The sequence below is a fragment of the Tauraco erythrolophus genome, chromosome 1 (assembly GCF_009769465.1).
Source record: "Tauraco erythrolophus isolate bTauEry1 chromosome 1, bTauEry1.pri, whole genome shotgun sequence".
Classification (NCBI taxonomy): Eukaryota; Metazoa; Chordata; class Aves; order Musophagiformes; family Musophagidae; genus Tauraco; species Tauraco erythrolophus.
The window spans coordinates 7,749,001-7,768,875 of NC_141465.1; the positions used below are offsets into that span (position 1 = coordinate 7,749,001).

The 19,875-nt window shown below is 39.0% G+C and overlaps 1 protein-coding gene across 1 annotated transcript in view; it reads left to right on the top strand.

Moving 5' to 3' along the window:
• The first annotated feature begins 7,547 nt into the window (after positions 1–7,547).
• Positions 7,548–19,875, top strand: part of F5 (coagulation factor V) — a 36,163-nt gene continuing 23,835 nt past the window's right edge. Inside the window, exons 1-7 of the mRNA XM_009981112.2 lie at positions 7,548–7,708; positions 10,786–10,877; positions 12,246–12,368; positions 13,606–13,818; positions 16,860–17,003; positions 17,964–18,185; positions 18,924–19,089. Of these exons, the coding sequence (XP_009979414.2) occupies positions 7,548–7,708; positions 10,786–10,877; positions 12,246–12,368; positions 13,606–13,818; positions 16,860–17,003; positions 17,964–18,185; positions 18,924–19,089 (1,121 nt within the window). The remainder of the gene's footprint in view (positions 7,709–10,785; positions 10,878–12,245; positions 12,369–13,605; positions 13,819–16,859; positions 17,004–17,963; positions 18,186–18,923; positions 19,090–19,875) is intronic.

Below are 19,875 nucleotides of genomic sequence, written 5' to 3' on the forward strand. Positions count from 1 at the left end.
AATCTACTTTCCTAGTAGAAGCCTAATGCTTTTGGCATTATTGCTGATTCCTGAAGATGTGATTTTTTAAAAAATTTTTTTTTTCCTCCTATTTAAATTTACTTGAGAGCTATGTGTTTTTTTCCTAATTATGAATGATTTTTGAAAGCTGAAAGAAAATTAGTGATCATCTTGTTAGGAAAGCTTGACTACATCTTAAATTAAAATAGCTGTAACTGACCAATATTTCAAAGGTGATCTAGATTTACACTTGAGCAAGACTAGTGTTTTGAGATGGATGGGGTTTTTTTGAGGCAAAGGAGGAATATTAGTATGTAGTCTCTTCATCTTGTAATAAAGACAAGAACAGTCTTATTGGCAGAATTACAGCTTGAGGGTAAAGGGAGAAGATTGTTACGGTAGAGGAAGGTTCGATCTTGATTACTTGTCTGCCTCAACTGCACGAACTGGTGGCCTTATAAAATGGTTTCCTTTTTGGGGTAAAAATGTATGGGATTGTTTAGAACATCCAACTTGCATTCTGCAAGGTAATCTGAAATGGGGCATCTGCAACTGACTGAATTTACTGTTGGGTAGGAAGATTGGTCCCTGTCGTGGCACAACTGGTCCCTGTCCTGGCTGTCCTCTGTGCCATGCCATTACCTACACGAGAGCCTGTAATCCAGTTATGTATACTATGCTTAAATTGGCTTTCCTCTCTTGATATCTATCTTCACTTCCTCTTTCTTGGACGGTATCTTAAGCAATGTCTGCATAAGTGAAGAGTAATGCTGGCTGAAACCTGTTAAAATTTAACCCCACCCACCGAGTCACGCCATAGGATTTTCCCTATCAGACTAATTTCAAAGATGTTTTGGGTTTTTTGGTAACAAAGGAAGTAGCTGTCCTCCACCCAGCAAATAGAGGGTTTTGAAGGGGAGCAAAGAGGGAATATGACTTAAAATAACCAGCAGTGACTTATATGTTTGTTTTTTCTTTGCTGTCAAAATCTTTTGAAACATCCTTCTACCTAGAAGATATCTGTTCTCCTCCTTTATGAAGGTGAATTAGTCTTTCACTGCTTTCCAGTATGTTGAGTTAAAAAATACCACCTTCTTTGTCAGGCTGTTGACAGAAGTAAATGGCATGACTTTTTTTTTTTGAAAAAAAAGTAAAGATTGATGAAGGCCTCTTTCTCTGATGGTAGTAGAAAAACAGGAGCAGCAGCATTGAAGAGAACTTGCCAATGGCTTCCATTAGCACCATGATATTAAATATCTTATGGCATTTGTAGCAGAGAAATATCTAATATCGCAAAGCCTGGTGCTTGATGACTAATATGTGATGCTCTGCTTGGCTGGATATTGAAGTGGCTGTACCTGAGCAAACAAATTTGACCTGGATACACCTGCAGAAGTTGTACTGTGCATTAATCCTTTTCTTCTCTTTGGGATTAGTATTAAAATTTTCTGCTAGAAGTGAAGATTGCTGCTATAGAAACTGCTATAAATGTACGCAAACGTAGTAATCTCAGTTATAGCTTCTGGCAAATCCCATATGGTCACTAGTTGTCTGAATCTTCCCTCTACATCAGCAAAGCTCCTGAGAAGTTCTGCTCTGCTGGAGTCCCTTTCCTACTGTACATCTTGCAGCTCTTGTGGCTCTTTACTTGCCTCTAGATCTCTATCTCGTGGTCTTTGACTTTGAGTACATTGTAGTTTACAGGTTCTGCATGCAGTGAAGATGTAGAAGAAATTTTTATTCCACAGAGTCTGAATCAAAGTTATGATTTTACCCTACAGAGAGTGGATTATGATGCAAAGGGAATAACCTTACAGAGACTTAAAATAATGACCATCATAAGCTCTGTTGTCAAACTTAAGATACCTAGCTCTCAATTTACATGAAATACCTTGAAAATACGAAAGAGACTTACTTCCAACAAAAAATAAACATAGAAGAAAAAAAATCAAAGCAGTAACTTCCAAGCAATACATGGAAAGTACATTTCTGTATTTAATCTTTTAAAAGTGTAATCAAAGTCTAAACTATAAATAATGAAGGCTGGAAATAGCATTAAAGAATGAGGGGAATTTCAACTTTGTCCTTCTGTGGCTGCATTTTTAGGTGTGGGGAAAGTGGAGCTTGTTTAACCAGCTTGCTAACAAACAGCCTGATCCATTGCTAGAGAACTGGAATGCCTTGAATTTCTCTGAATATTGGAAAGTCCATAGGGACAGATGTAACTTAGTGTCTGCTAAAAACTTAATGATTTCACGTTTCTTCCTGAAACATACTTACCTGCTTTTCTGTTGGAGAAAGACTTTATCTGCTAGTAACTATAAGAATTGTTCTACATCTACTTTTTTTTTAAAAAAAAGACACCTAGATGTGTTCATATGCACCTATATGCATACGTCCTATATGCAACCACATCAAAGAAGAAATAGTTAATTCATTCAAAGTATCGTACCTATTTTTGGAAGTAAGTATGTTTACAATTATTTCCTAAGAGCCTCACTTCGTTGATAATCCACTTTCAGTTCCCACAAGGGTTTCTGATAGAGAGATCTAAATCTTCCTAGTTGCGACCTCTTGCAATCCTTTACCGCTTAGTTAACATCGTGTTGTGGACACTGGTATTCTTACTACTTTTATTCTTTATAGAAAGGAAATCAAGTTGAATTTGCTGCTAGACTGATTTAGCATGAGGGCACTTGGTCCTGTTTAGCATATCAGTTGTAAGCCTGGGCAAATAAAGAAATCTCTTAGTACAGAAGACAAACTGGAACACAGAGAACACAAACATAGTTTAGAGTAGGAGGAAAATTCTAGGTAAATTTCTAAACTGAAAACTTTCTGGCAGAAGTTAAGCACGCAGGGGGGAAAAAAAAAAAAGACTTCTTTGGGTCAGTCCAAAGTTTTGAGTCAGACATTATTAGTGTAGTTTTTGAAGAGAGGAAGCTAGGGTATCCTCCTGTCTTTGTTCCTTAATATGAAATTTTTTCAGATCAAAAGCCGGTGGTCTTAGATTTGTTAAAGCACTGAAATTAGATTTGACAATATTTAGAAAATTCACAAATTTCTTTTTCTCTGAAATGGTTTATTGTATTCAGCATTTCTGTGCAAATAGTTTTGGGTACTGTTAAGTCATCGGTTCTGGCAAACACATTGGCTGGAGAAACACCCGGTTCTAATCAAGGGCACTTGCTTTTCTCCTAAGGAAGAACACAGGTTTAGAACACGTGAATGTATTTACCTTTAAATCAACGTGATTATGTATCTTCTGAAGCCTGTAGCACCAGACCAGTCTGAAATGCTGTTCTGCGTTCTTACTGACCACACGTACACAGCCTGCTTTCCTTCAACAGTTATGCAGAACATGTTCTTACAAGCTGCCGTCAAATACAAACCGAATATACGTATTCCTTCTGAATAAGCTGCCTGAAAGCCTGAGTTTCTCTTCCGTCTTTTCTTTTGACCTGCTCCTGTGGTTTTTGACATGGTGCATCTACTTTAACTTTCTAAAATGAGCCACTTCACAGATTAGCCTTTCTTGGCTTCAGCACCTTCTTCCGGAAGTGAAGATATTTGTCTGATGGCTTCTATTCTAAGTTGTGCCTGGCAGATTTGGTAAGTGCCCCATCTCTCTTTTACCTACATTCAGAACTATGTGTTCACTGCTGATCAATAATTAACTCCTTGTTTGTCCATGAAACCCTTTCACCCTGCACTAAACAAAGTACACTTGTTGGACCATTGTGCATCGATTTGTGTTTGAATGAGAGAGAGAGAAATCCATGTTGGAGCATTATTAGCAACCAATTCAACAATTGTTTTAGAACTTTTTCTTGTCTATATTAGCTCCCTCAGTCACTGTAATACAATTGGTAAAACTGATGGCAGCCATCAGGAGATAGCTTCCTGCTAGTTTGGGATAATGTTGTGATGAAGTACAACCAAGTTTGTTGTGGGCCCTGTGTGTAATTCACAGAAAGCTGCAAATCACCACTTCACAGCTCTTCTAAAGAGTTATTTGATTGCTCAGACTCAGCCTAGGCTATTCTGGGTAAAAAGCTGGCAATGTCAGTTAGTTTTAAAGGTCAGCCTTAGAGCAGTACTGTGAGTATTCCCTTTTTCTGTGTGTGGACATGTAGCATAACAAGAATCGGGACTATAATTATTGGATGTCACAACAGACAGTAATCTTAGTTATAAAATGCAGACCTGCTCTTAGAGTTATAAAGTCTTGCTTATGCTTCTCTTTCCATGCTTTGTTTTCATTTGACATTTCAATATCAGTACATCCCAAAGATGCAGCTTTGTTTTGGGAATAACGTTCATTCTGCTGCGGAGATTGTTTTGCTGGAATGGACTAGACCCATGCTCTTCCATGCATGGCTTTTGTCCACAAGATCATTTGATGTTGCTGGTGACTAAATGTAAATTGTATTTGAACGTGTAGGGTAAGCAATGAGGATAAAATACAAAGTTTGCAGCATGTGCAGCGTGGTGAAGTAGAAGAAGCTAAGATCATAGCTAAATATATGAATAGACAATAAAGTTGTGTTGTCTTGGAAGACTTCAGCCTGAAGAGTGTGTCTTGTCGTCATTTGTTGTGTGACTGATAGTCATAACTTGCAGGCAACCAATGCTAACTGAAAGAAATTATGTGTATGTATTAGACTTTCCCTGTGTCAGACAGAGGATATAATTGCAGGTATTAGAAATTAATGGTTAGGTGGACAGGAACAAGGTCTTTGGATTATTAATAATGATTTTCAGAACACTCTGAAACTTCTCAAAGCCTAGATGAGGTAATGTGATGCAATACCTTAAAGAAAAGAAAAAAAAAAACACAAACAGGCTGACTCAGATAATTTCAGGTGGCTCAGTCTTACATTGATCCTAAGAGGTACAGGAAGAAGAGTGGCCAGTATTGGACTTTTTGTTCTTAAAGGGTTAAAGAAGGGTAATACATGCTAATCAGTGTAGCTTAATGGAAAGTGTATCTGGTCTCATTTGATACTCTTCTTTAAAACTATAAATATTATCAGCCACCCTTTTAAAAGTAATTTCACTGGTGTAATGCATTTTGAGTCCTTCTACCTTTTGATTGGTAGCGCATGATTCCTTGGCTAAGAAATTTAAAAAATACAACCCTCAAATTCATCAAAATAGATAAAAGAGAAGTAATTAATTGATGTCGGCTTTGGTGATTCCCAGCTCACAGTCACAGGGTTTTAAGCAGGTATTCTGGGTATTAATTTTTAGCCTGCAATATTTTAGCTTTTTATTGCAGGGAAGAAGTAAGTATTAGAAACCTACCTATATTGGAAAATTCAAATTCAAACACTTAGTTCATTAAACAGAATCACAGAAAGACTTGTTAAAAGTGTATTTTAGTTTCATCTCCTCAGCCAGTCACATAAGAATACAAGAAGGTCTTCAAATCCCCTGAAGGGGATTTGAAGAAGCTTTAGGAACAGCGTTGTAAAGCCCAATGGATAGAGGCTGGACTCAAACATGAATCACTGTCTGTTCTGATAGAGATGCAGGATGTTTTCTGTGCTCCTGTATGAATGTTGAAGACCTGGAGATGAGACAAGCTAACTTAAAAGTGAAGATGGTTTAGGTTTAACAGAGTGCACCAGGCACTTCAGCACCAGCTGCTTTCGGTCAGTTCTGGATTGAAGGAAGGAGTTGTCCATCTGCCCAGAGATTTCTTTCATAAAGACTAAATTATAGGTGTTTTCAAACCAACTATCAAACTCTTAAGTACCAACATTGAAATAGATTCTGAGCCAGACATGGAGAGTAGGACCAGAGTAGAAATGAGCCAAATATTATAACTTTTAAAGTAAAAAGTATTGAAGTACTTTACTAAGGTGATGGTGAATTCTTTAATCAAAACGATAATTAGTAGTGGAATACTATTAGACTGTGTTTACCTAAGATTGTATCTTCAGTATCAGTACAGGCATTCTGATCCAACTTAATTATTGCTGGATTCTTGCTTTTGAATCCATTTCACACATAATGTATGTGTCAAGGCGGCTCATGGAAACAAGAGATTAACTCCATACAGATGCAGTAGGAGGTAATTTAACTTAAGTTAATTATAATTAATAATTATAATTAACTATTAGTTATATGTTATATAGTTAATTATAATTATTATACTAAGTTCATTATGCTGCCTCGAAACTGTTCCATGATGTCTGTAGTCTTATGCTGCCCAAGTGATCGTGATTGTTTTCAGGTTTGGGCACCAAACTATCCGGGAGTTTGGTAGGGAGCATTTAGTTATTGGTCATCAATGTTTTTCCAACCATCTTCCCCATCTCTTCTAAGGCCGTATGGTACCATATAGTTTGGATGGAACTACCCAAGCTGCCAGTTAGACCATTGTGCTGTTGAACCATATATCTAACCTAGAATTGATCAGGTTTTCTTTTGAAGTAGTCTGAGGAAATGTTATCCTTATTTTGTTGTGTATCTGGAGCGGAATTCTTTTGGTTTGGAGTTTTAGGTAACTTTTTCATGTAAACATTAGTAAAACATTATTGATAAAGTTGTTGTGATCTTCTATCAATGAAAAATATAGATAGGGATTTTTTTTCTCCTTCCAGTAATCCCAGTGTATGGGAAACACGCTCAACAATTTTCTTATTGTTTTGACAAACTTCTCAGCACTGGCAAAAGCAGGGAAACGTTTTTGGTTATATGGTTGACATTGGTAATTAGCTTATTGAAAGATATTTTCCTAATCATTTCTCTTTAGATAAGTGTCAGCAGATCCTAATCAAGACTAGATTAGAAGGATTCTGACTACGGGCAAGTCTTCAGCCTGACCTGTTAGCTGCACTGGGAAGCCCGTTCGTTATCCATTACCTGAAGTGCTTGAGAGTGTAGTGGGAACCAGACTGAAGCTGACAACATGTTTGGAAAAGTTACTGACTTACCATGATGAGCATGCGGTACGTGGAGATCTGAACTAGATTTGAACTAGGTTTAGCTCTGCATCCACTTCTAGTTCCCACATCTAATCCCTCAGCATTTTGCTTTCTAACCGGGAATGATTTCTTAGGAGATGTAGCATCTAACTGGGAAATTTCCATCAGTGCCAGCCGTATGCTGGGTTTCTGTTTTCTGGGAAGGTAGAAAGTATGTCCCCCTTCTTCCTAACCATGCAAGTCGAACATCCTGTAATTGTAAGTAATCTAAATAATTGTTTTCTGCCTCTGATGTCCTGCTGCTTCAGTAGACAATGACCCAATCAGTCTGTAGTGGGGCTGAAGCTGCTGCTTCTTGGTGCTTGTCTCTCACTGAAGATGAGAGGTGTGGAGGAGGGGAAGGAAGGTAGTTTAAACAGTTTTTTATCTCTGTTGGATCCCTGTCAGTAAGGGGAGGAGGAGGTGAAGAGCAGTGACCTGAGCGTAGCAAATGCTGTTACCCTCTTGCATCACAATTATTTCATTTCTGAGGGGAAGTTAGAAGCAGCAACAGCAATAAAAGCAGCAGTTTCTGCCTTGTCTTCCAGAGCAGCGTCAACAGGCATCTGTACCATGACGCTCTTCTGCACGCATCTTTTTCTCTTGCTTCTGCTTGGTTCATGGTGGCCAGACTCAAAGCAGCACGTGGTGGGAGCTGTGAAGGTCAGGGAGCACTATATAGCTGCTCAGATCACTAGCTGGACCTACAAACTGGAATCTGAGGAAAAGTCCAGGTAACAAAATACAGGACAAGAAGAATTAAACTAGTCCTCTCTCGTGAAAGTGTTATGTTTCCTGTCTCCTAGGGAATTTTAGAGCCTGATCTGTTGACTTCAGAGGAACTTGAGTGACTTTAAAAAGCATGATCTGAACTGGAGCCAGTGAAGTATTAAAAACTCCTTTTTATTTCCTTCGTTAGTAGATAGAATTATTATGTTTTCAGAGCACTTTTGTTAAATATGTTCCAAGGCTTGCTTTTATCATCTTCTGTGTGGGCTGATGTTTGTTTGGTGGTTTTTTTAAATGTAATTATTTTAGGTATATGCATTTTGAGCAATGTTAAGTTGAGCCATGGTTTGGTAAGCTTTCAAAAGCTTTCAGACTTTAGAATTTGCTGAAGGAATAAATATGTCCCAATTTGGATTACTATCACTTTCACTTAAATCAGAGCCTGATGAACTTTGGAACTAGCTGTGTTGTTTCTGAGTTGTTCAGTAGTTTTTGTGAAATGTCCATCCTGAGTTCTGTCAAGTAAAGTTTGTAGGATAGAGCGTTGCTATACTTTAATAAGTGAAAATACTAATTATTTTTTTTAGATAGCGTTGCAGAATGGCCATCCTACATGCATATGCCAATCAAGCATATAAAATATCTTATTTGTATTACCACTATTATCCTTAGGATTATAAACACTGCAAGGGCAATGCTACAGATGACAGAACTTGGATGTAATTTAGAATTTTGTTTAAATTAGGCTTCATTCTTACACTGTGCTCTTTATAGCCACTGTGTGCAGTTTGTATTTGTTCATGAAGTGGCATGAAATGGTACAAATTACTTGTTCTCCTACATTGAAGTGTGTATTTGGATACTACTGCATTTTCTTATATTGGTAGATGGCTTGTTTATTTTTGTTTAGTTTGTGATTTTTTTTTTTAAATATGTATTGCATTTCTGGGTGTTACAGAAAGGATACTTCTAGTTCAGATTTAGACTTTCTAACTATTCTTTTTTCAAGACTTAATTAAAACAAAGTTTCTATGATTTCTGAAATTGCCCTTGGAAGTTTACTACAACTGGTATAAGCATAATGTCAAATGGGCAAGACAGAAGAAAACAGGATTTAAGTGTAGGAATATGAAGCCGAGTGCCATTTAAGTATTGACCTGGACATGTGATTTTACTAGTTAGAACTTCATTCTCATCTGCACTGGATGCATCAATATAAATATCAACTGCTGCTTCGTCAAATGACTGTTTTCATGCAGCAGAGACTCACAAGACTGCCTCAAACCTTGGTTGAAATGCTGTGTAATTAGCTAGGAGCTCTCCATACACAGTGCCTATTGAGATATCTCACGTAAGTATTTAGAGCAAGTCATGTCCCAAATGAGTCCGATGAACTTTGTAGAGCTTACAGAAATTTAACTCAAAAAAAAAAAAACAAACAACCAAAACCAACCCACAAAGATAGTCACTAAGGAAGAGCTAATGGCTCGGATCCCAAAGGTATTTGGGGATGTAACTTGCTCTGATTTCAGTAGAAGCTGAACGTCTAACTTCAGTTAGACGTTGTAAGAATGTCTCAGTGTAGGAATCTGATACTTTTCTATTTTTGGTTCTAAATAACTGAAGAGAGGCTGAAAAGAAAATAGGTTCTTCCTGAACTGTTTCCTTAATTTTCCAGACACACAGGCTAGAAAAGGACACTTGACTTCTCTGAGTGTCAGTCGTCCTATTGTTGTAGAGATTTATTTGTTGCCATGTACAAGTGATATTTATAAGACGCTTCAGGGCAAAGCGAAGATGTATTGTTGGTGCATGCAGAGTTGGTGCTGCCATGCCTGAAGGTTACGTAACTAGATCTGCTCGCATAGTCTGAAATTTCTGAAGTGTTGGGAAGATAATGTCTTTTGTTCCTTGTATCTATACAATTGACATTGATAAATTTCCTCTTCCACCTCATAGTCTTCACGTGTGTATTCCATTGACCATTGCCGCATTAGGGCAGCACTTGTCAATGAAGGTTATGCACTGGGTCCTTCTCCTTAAAGAGTGAAACAAAATTTTATCAGTGACTTTAAAGTGAGGGGAATGAATTGAAACGTGAACAGCTTCTGCCTGACTCTTCTGTTGCGAGAAAGTGCTGCGGAGGGATTTACGAAATCTCTGCGAAAAGAGATCTCCCCCTTATGGGCCCAGGATGTCACTGAAGGGAGCTGGCTGGGTTATCTCTGCCCAGCCTCTCTGTGCTTGAGCAGCCTGTCAGCACCCCGCAATCAAATGTGCCTGAAAGGGCATTACAAAAAAAGCAAGTGGAATTACTGTCAGATCCAGTCATCATACGTACTATAAGAAATCAGCCAGTAAGTGTGAAACTAAATACAGCCTGTTACCCCTCCAGCACTCTTCTCATTATTATTTCCATTCTAGAAGTGCTGTGTGCTGTTTTCCTTCTGCTTGCTTAATATTTTCTAAGAAAACATTGTGCGGTCTACTGGGTGCCTGATTCATTTACATAACAAGAATAAGGACACTTGCAATGTTTCTCGGAAAGCAATTTTCTGACTTGCTGTGAGATCCTTAGTTGTTGTCGGGGAACAGTTTTGTGCTTGCCTCTAAATTCATTGCTGCTGCAGGAGCTGGCGGTTAACGCTCTTGTAGAATCCTTGTGATGAGTCTTAAATTTCAAGCATGGGGCTGAGTAAAAAGAAATTCAGGTTTCTTTCACTCTGTTTTGTCAGATGTCTTGACCATGCTTAAACTAGAAAGCATCTTCCTCTGTGTCTTAAAACAAAGACATCTTCATCGCAGAATCAAAAGGACCAGCAAAATCAGGGGTAAACTGTGCTAGGTGCTGTAATTGCATGTCTTTTATGAAATGACCTAGCTCAGGAACATCATAGATTCAGTAGAGTAAAGGGAGAGGGGAAGACACTACAAAGAGTTGGATTGTGTGCCTTGCCTTCAACAAAACGTGCAGGCGATTAAACATAATTCCAGGATTCATTTTCTGAGGTATCTGTTGAGCAGCAATGGCACCTCTGGGAATCTTCGTCCTTTTAATGTTTTTTGTAACTCTTCGTTTCAGATTGGAACATTCACATCCTGTGTTTAAGAAAATTTCTTACAGAGAATATGAAGTGGATTTTAAAAAAGAAAAACCAGCAAATATATTTGCAGGTAAACAGGAAAGAAATGTTCTGAGTATTTTTGTTTGTTGCTTGTTATAAAGCCAGTAACAAGCTAAGCAAGCTTGTAATTTGCGTCCATTGTTTTGCACGTAAACCACATAGGCACAGAGGATGAGGTCTCTTCAGTGCACTTGGCTTTCAAAGGCCGTAGAGAGGTTGGATTTTCAGAGGCTGGGGCTCAGTGCTATCTGTAAATTAATTGCCTGGTACAAAGTTGCTCCCTTTGTTTTCAGCATCCGATGAGACCTCCCATACACGTTTCAGCTTGTACTGCAGTCTCAGTGGTGACGCTATAAATTCACATGGAAGTAGCTTAAGGCCTGAGACCAAATATGTTTCTGATGGATCAGTGGAAAGGAAAGAGAAACTATATGTTGGGTGTGAAAGATGTCCCCTTGCCTTTGCATCAGTTACTGCTTGAGGACGCTTTAAAAGGAAGGAGGCAAGTTCTCATACTTCTGCCGTACATAAGTATGGTACTTGTGTTCTGATACTTATGCAGAGTACTTATATAGCGTGTCTGCACTTCGTATTAATAGATAAAATAACTATAGATGTTAAGATTTAGATTTCCAAGTAAATGTGTGTGAGGTTGGTAACAACAAAATTGTTACACGTTGCATCAAAAGGTCTAGTTTATGATCTAATTCTTTCCAGTTTTGTTGGTTCTCCTGTGTTTTCTGAAACTGCTTCTTTCTTTTCAGAGAAAGACATTTACAAAATAGTTTACAAGGAATGAGATGAACAAACTAAAGGTTGTCTTAGCAGGTTTCTTCCATTGCTTGTTTTTGCAACATAGGGAGTAGGGATACAAGCAGGCTATGCCTCAAGAAATCGCAGCATGGAGCTGATTGTTTCTTTAGATAACATTGTGAGATTGAAAGAACTTTTTGTTCCGTGACTTCTGGCATTGAGACTGATACTTACAGAAGTGTGCTTGAATGCCTTTCTGTAAATTCTTAAACTATAAAACGTCTGCCTTCCTAAAACTGTTTAATTAAATTGTATGTGAAGGATTCCTAGAAATTCCCAGTGAACTTCTACGTGAACCTTTTGATAAACTTTCTGTATCCGGAAATAACTTTTTTCCCCCAAAATCTGCCATTTTTCTGTGATTTTTAAATGCTAGTTGCCAGATACACAATTTATAACATTTCTGACTATGAGCTGCAGGTTTTAAATCCCCGTGTGTCTTTTTGTGGGTAAATCGTCGTTGCACATGTGTTACGTTCTCTGCCTGTATTAATTGTGCAACTTGTACTTTGAGAACTCATATTCCTTAAAGGAAGGAGAGAACTCTTCGTTTCACTGAACGTATTGTTTTGCTCACGGTTTCCTCTCTGTCTTGTAACTACAGGACTTCTGGGACCAACTCTGCGTGCTGAAGTGGGAGATACTCTAGTAGTTCACCTTAAGAATATGGCTGACAAGCCGGTCAGTATTCATCCTCAAGGCATAGTTTACAACAAAAATACAGAAGGTAAATACTAAAAAAAAAATTCCATGTTTTGTTCATTTACTTGTAGACTACTGCATGAAATATTGAGAGGGGCCCAGACCAATGTTTGAGGATATGTGTAACACAAATATCTGTTGATCCTGGATTAAAACTTCACACCCATTGTTAGCTCCTTTCTTGTCCATCAGTGTAACACTAGGAATATGAGTGTCATCAGACGTGCATGGTCTCCTGACCAGCTGCATGTGTGCTAATGCTGTTTCGCAGCATCACAGGGTGGTTGAGGCTGGAAGGCACCTCTGGAGGTTGTCTGGTCCAACCCTCATGTAATTGCAGAATATTCTGTTTCAGGACATGTAAACTCTTAAATAGAGGTCTTAAAAAAACCTTTTTCAAATCCCTTGCAATAGTGTACATCAAAGCCTTGTTGACAGTGTTGATTGTGTTCCAATACTCAGCATTTCTTGCTCAACTTTGTGGTGTTCTGCTCCTGGAATGCTCATGAAACTAGTAAAAACAGATAAACTGTGACCAAATTGACAGTTAAATGTCTGCACTAGCACAGAGTGAATTTGATTGCCCTGCCTGGAGTGCTGAGCCAGAGCTCTGACCTGCAGTTTACGAATTTATTCAAGGCTTTGTTTGTTGTGTTGTTACAAAAATAGTTTTGCAACCCCATCTCATGGAGTTAAACAGAACATGTTATTGGAAGTGATAGGCAGTTCAGTTTGACTATCTTATTAATGTGCTTTTGCACTGAGGATTTTGATTTTCTGACTCCCCTTTGTCAGACTGCAGGTTTGTGGGGTATGGTAGGCATAGATACGAGCTGTTGGTGCCATCTGCTATGCAGTGCACAAAAGGCTAAGGCAGCAAAGCGATGCTACCCTGTGCCATCACTTTATGAGAGGCAAGTAAAAGTTGACAAAGTGGGCAGTGTTCCTCCACAGAGTATCAATGAGCAGAGGCTGAAGTTTTATTCCAACCCAACCCATCAGACTGATGAAGAGCTCCACCTTTTGGCACCCATGACAGTTCTAGAAAATCTTTAGTCTGTAAGAAACAGGATGGTGAAATAGCTGCTCTCCTCTGTGCTACTCTTTACAATGTGAGCAGAACCATGACTTACCTCTTTGAAGCTAAAATACTATACAGGCAAGAAACAAACCAAGCTTTTGGAATGGATTCTAGGAGGACATTCCAGGAGCTTTAATTGCTCTTTGTCTTCATGCCATCCTACTGACTCTTTTCTTGGCAGGCTCCCTGTATGATGACAGAACATCACCTGCAGAAAAACGAGATGATGCTGTACTTCCAGGCCAGGTCTACACATATGTGTGGGATATAACAGAAGAAGTTGGTCCAAGAGAAGCTGACCTTCCTTGTCTTACTTATGCATATTATTCTCATGAGAACATGGCAATGGATTTTAACTCTGGTCTGATTGGAGCATTGCTTATCTGTAAGAAAGGTAATGAAATGCTATAAGGCTACTATAAGGTAATGTAATTTCATTTCTTCATAAAGATAAGGTTCTATAGTAATGAGGGAAGATGTATTTTTCTTTCCACGTCCTTACATGCAGTGTAAAAATAAATGATTTCAACATCTTTCCTGTCAATGTTAAAGTTTTTAAATGCCAACTTTCATGCAGATCCATCCTGTAATTACAGGAGGGACAGAGAGCGTTATCGATAGATACATTTACTTGTACTGGTTGCGTTTTCAGTTGCTTAACTGCTAAATTTGAGTCATAACCTCAAATTTCGTGTCTTAGAATAAACATTTTTTAAAGCTTCATTCAAAATTGTTCAGCCATTCCACAGAATAAGACAGGAAATAATTGTGTTATCTGTTGTTTTAAAGGCTGTCTGACCGAGAGGCTGTAACAAGGGTTTGAAATTGCAGAGCAGTGTGCCTTTTGCTAGTCATTTGAAAACATGGCTAAATTTGAACGGATCGTGTCTTCAAAAATTGCTTTGCATGCAGTCAGGGACTTGAGATTTTAGCAGTTCGAGTAATTAAATTCCGTCTCCACTAATACGAACTGGTGTCTTGCAGGACTTGTAAACACTAGGTACATGCCACTGATTTGAGGCAAGTTTGAAACAGCATACCGCTGTGCAAGCTACTTAAACTACTTATAGTCCCTTAAATCCTCAATTTTTCCGAGTTATATATGTTTCTTTTAGTGAAAGCTCTGAGTTATTTAGCTTGATCCTCTTCCCCTGCAGTTTGAGGCAAACGTTTTATATGGACTGCAGACTGCGTGGACTTGGACCTTGAAGCTTTCCTGAAAGTAAACATAAAACTGGTTCAGTGCGGGTTGTACAAGGGCACTCTTCTCACTGATATTCATCTAAGTGCAGAGCACACCTACTCATATCACCTCAAAGGAGTTACATTAATATTAATTATGTTCCTCATGAAGCTTTTTGAGAATTAGTGGATGTAGTATTATCTAGGACTTGTTATTTTCCTAATTTTCTTGGGTTTTCTTTCTCTGTGTTTGTATGTTTGTCTACATTTTATGGCATACTGGTGGAGTTAATCTGTACAAATGCTTTGCTTTCCTTCCTTCTCAGACTTCTCAAATTCATGCATATATTGTGGGCTTGAGTTGGATATGAGTTTGAGTTGGGATTGGTTTGACCACTATCTTCAAGACAATGTGAGCGTATGTTTCTAGCTAGAGCAAAGGCAAACAGCTAAGTACTGAAATTTTTAAGATTTCTGAACAGGTTGCCCGGAGAAATTGTGGATACCCCATCCCTGGAAGTGTTCAGGGCCAGGTGCGATGAGGTTTTGAGCAACCTGATCTAGGGGAAGGTATCCCTGCTTATGGCAGAGAGGTTGGAACTAGATAATCTTTATGGTTCCTTCCAACCCAAACCATTCTATGATTCTATGAACAGGGTTTCTTTGACTGGGCACTGTGCGTGGTAGGTGTGCAACATGCCTGTGCGTGTGGTCTGGCTGGTATGGAGTTAAGTTTCTCTGCAGCAGCTCATACGGTGCTATGTTTTGGATTTGTGGCTAAAGAGTGTTGACAACCCACCCATGTTTTTGCTGTTGCTGAACAGTGCTTGCACAGTGTCAAGGCTTTCTCTTTTTGCAGCTCGGAGGTCTCCAGCTAGTAGGCTGGGAGGGGGCGAGAGGTTGGGAAGGGGGCACAGCTGTACAGATGTACCAAGCTGGCCAAAGGGATATTTCCTACCATGTAACATCATTCCCAGCAATAAAAACTGGAGGCAGAGGAAGTAGCAGCAGCGTGGGGGGCAATGAGGGGTGTTGACTTCCAGGGTGGCTGTTCCTGAGAGACTGGCTGGGCATCAGTCTGCTTGTGGGAGATGATGAGTGATTTCCTTTGTGTTGCTTGGGTTTTTTCCCCCCCTCTTTCCTTCACCTGTTAAACCATCTTTATCAACCTACAGTTTTTCTCACTTTCATTCTTCCTGTTCTCTCCGCTGTCCTACTGGGGACGGGGAAGCACTGATGTGGCTGTGTGAGTGCTTGGCTGCTGGCTGGGGTCAACCCACCACAGACTGACTCGTTAAGAGCAGCATAGGTGATATAACCTGGGAAGGTTATGAAAGTAGACTTTTGAGTTAAAGCACAGACTGAATGTTCTTTGCATGACAAGTAGATAAATTCCTCTATTGATCTGAGTCGTCTTTTGTGCAGGAAAACAGGACTTTGTAGCCTCTCATAAATAAAAAGGATTACATTAAAGATAACTGCTTCCACTGCCAGTGTCTCTTCCGAAGTAGAATAATCAGCAAGCTCCCAAATTTTTAGTTCTTGCAGTCCAGAGAGACATCTATTTTATTCCTGGATTATGTATCGAAAGTAGCAAATGGAAGTTTCTGATTTGAGCAATCTACAGAAGGAATCAGTAAAATCACACTGGTTTTGCGTGGCATGTCCAGAATGAATTCTGCTTGCTGATAAAAATCACATCTGCATCACAAACTCAACCAGATTGTTTCCTATAACCAATCCAATTCAGCAGTATTTGTCGAAGTCTTTTGTATGTAAAGGTTGTTTGCTGAGTGGTCAGTTTTATGCTTTTTAAAGGAGCTGATGGCCTCAGTGTAGTGCTTGAAAAGACAGCATTCATACTGCTGGTGACTCTGCCATCATTCTTCTCCTTGCCTCAGTCTCAGAAGAGAGGCCAGCATCCGATTGTGGACAGAAGGGTGTCTGGTGCTTCCGTTCATTAAGGTGATCCCTACAACACGTTGCCAAATTTGTCTGAAACAATTCATTCCATGTTGTTTAATCCCCTCTGGGATATTACAGACTATTTTATTTCGTGGTTACCCAACCCAAAAGTACTTTCAGAAATAAAATCACTTTATGAGCATTCTTAAGGTCTTGTTTTGGTCAGGCTCAGCCAGTACATGCCAACAGGTGAAGCAAGCTCATTAAATACGCATTAATGCCACTACATTGGTGTGAAAACTGCTTTACTTCTACTTCAAATTAAGACCTCTTGCTTCTTCTTCATAGGAAGCCTAAATGAGGATGGGTCACAGAAACTTTTCAACAAGGAGTTTGTGCTGATGTTTGGTGTGTTTGATGAAAACAAGAGTTGGCAAAGATCAGCATCACTCAAGTACACAATTAATGGCTATACTGATGGAACATTACCAGGTACTGTTCAGGCTTATGTGAAATGAAATTAACATTGATGAAGACTGATTATTACCTTTGTTTTTTATGCAAGAGAACAGGAATGTGGAGGAATGGGATACAGCCTTTTTAGATCATGTCTGTGAGCATCTAAATTCTAGAAGAGAAACGACTGCTGGAAGGAAGTCATGCCATATTGCTGATAAGAACAAGGAAATTACTTCCAAGAAGAGTTCTGCTCTAAGAACAGGACTACTAACTTTAAAAAATAATAAATCCCTCTTTCTTTCTTTTTTTTTTTTTTTTTTCCTTCACTCAGCTGAAGGGGAGAGTGATGTGGTTAAGTGAACTGCTGGTTTTACAGCATGTAGAACATACTGGGTGAAGAACTTCCTGGAAGTGGAAAGTCAGTTACGATTAAATTAGACAATTAAGTGGAAAGACTAGGAAGGTGGTAATGGGGTGATCCTGTTGCTAGTGGTTTCCCCTTGTTCTCCTAAAGAACTACTTTCATATCTCTGCCCAGTCCATTGAGCAAATACAAAAGACTGTCTTAGGTGGGAGTTTTTAAACAAATACTGGATAGAGTAGTTACGGTTACTGTCACAAGATACAATCCCATTCTTTTGTTTGGATCCTTGCCTTTTTCTGTTCTTTTTTTTTTTTTCTCCTTCCTCCAAACAAGGACGGATCACCTTTCCAAAAGAGGCTGCTGGTTTTCTTCCTTCTTCCCCAGCTTACTATGTCAGGTTGTTACTTGCATGTAAGATCTATACACCTATCTTCCACTGAGGTACAGGATTTTGGTATCTGTTCCATTTACAAGCTTCTGAAACTTCCTGTTATTACAAACACCCATCACAGGAGCCAGAGATTTTCTTTTTTTAATGTTTTGAGCAAAGATTCATTTCAGACCTAGTCTGCATCGGGAACTTGCATGATTTGCCTATATTCTGAACCCTACTCTCACTTCTCTTTCAGATTTAGAGGCTTGTGTGTATGACAACATTAGCTGGCATTTGATAGGAATGAGTTCCAAGCCAGAAATTTTCTCCATTCATATCAATGGCCAGTCCATGGAGCAAAGACATCACCGAGTTTCTACTGTTAACCTCGTTGGAGGGGCATCAACCACAGTAAACATGACAGTGAGCGAGGAAGGAAGGTGGCTGATATCTTCTCTTGTCCAAAAGCATCTGCAAGGCAAGGAAACATCTATTTGCTAGGCAATTGTAGAGTTATCCTTCTCTTCTTTATGTCCCAAAGGGCTTCTACTGTTTTGCAATGGTACAGTTACTGTGTTTCAGATGGTTGTCATTTCATTAAGTAACCACTGGAGAACAGGGCATTCTGTTGGAGTGAGAAGCACACAGTGAACTACAAGGTGTTCTTATCTGCAGCTTTACTGCTGCATGCAGATCACAGAGCTACAGTGAGTCAGAACTCCAGCTTCTAAGTTTCTGTGAGCTGTTCAGATAAGCACTGCTATAAGCTAAGGAACAAATCTGTTCCCTGAGAAACTGAGCACTTTCAGCGAAGAGTCACTCAATCTGAAAATATTTGCTGTTCATTGTTTGAAAGCGAGTATCTGTCTCAGCAGTGATCAGAATTCTGTTTCAAGAATGAGAGAAATGTCTCTTGCAAAAGCTGGAAAACATGTTTTGGAGGAAAAAAAAAAGAAGCTTTCTATCTATTCAGCTGGTATTTTCAAAGAGGGCTAGTTGAGAGAGCTGCTGTGTTGCATTTGATTAATACTAGCTCTTTGGAAAGCTCCCAGCTTTTATATTGTCTACACGGATGCAGCATTTTCAAGCCTGAACAGATGTCAATCAGATGAACAAACACTTGCGGGCAGCCTTAGCTAAAGAAATGAGAAATGCAGTTGACGTGGTAAGAGTTCATAAAATGGAAAATCACTATGGTATTGTTTCTTCAAATTAGCTGGAATGCATGGTTACCTTACTGTAAGAGACTGTGGGGACAAAGAGGTGAAGAAGAGTCGTCTCTCCTATAAAGAACGTCTTATGGTTAAAAACTGGGAATATTTCATTGCTGCAGAAGAAGTTACTTGGGATTACGCTCCAAGTATTCCAGACAGCCTTGACAGGTAAAATAATACTTTTTCAACATAATATGGAACGTTAACATGAAACCACAGAATAATTTGGATTGGAGAGGATCTCTGGTGATTCTCATCCAAACTCCTACTCAATTCCTTACCCTGTAATGAGGTTATACTTTCATATACCTCCTTAGAATATAGTGTTCACAGAACTCCTCTTTCTTTGGTATGGTTTGCTTCCCTTCTTGTTTGCTCTTGGACTACACAGAGCAATTTTTTTTTATCTTTTCCTGCTAGTTACATGGCATCACTTAACCACCTCAGTGTTCTTGTTTTTTCCTCCGTTGTTCAGAATTACAGAGTTTATTCCTGTTTAGTAATCTTTTGTGAAGACAAGTGACCAGGACAAACGTGTTACTCTGTGTTACTTCCCAGTATTTATCCTAGTTCTGCTCTCAGCATTGACAGTTCTAATGTTTTCAAACCTGAGTGTAACACTACTTATTGTATGGTGCTTGGCTGGGATTAAGATTATCTGTTCCTGTGTGTCCTAGAGTCTTTGCTACTGTAAGCAAGTTATTTATTTTTTCTATGCTCAACTATGCCTTTGTAAAAGAACAGTGATTTATGCTATCTTACCTTGAAAATGTAGCTGCTGCTTCAGTTTGTTTTTCTTGCATATATACCATGTTGAATTCAATGTAAACTCTGATACTAATGATCAGACGTGTTACTGTCATGGTTTAACCCCAGCCGAAACTAAGCACCACGCAGTTGCTCGCTCACCTCCTCGTGCCCGCCCCCACTGCAGTGGCATGGGGAGAGAATAAA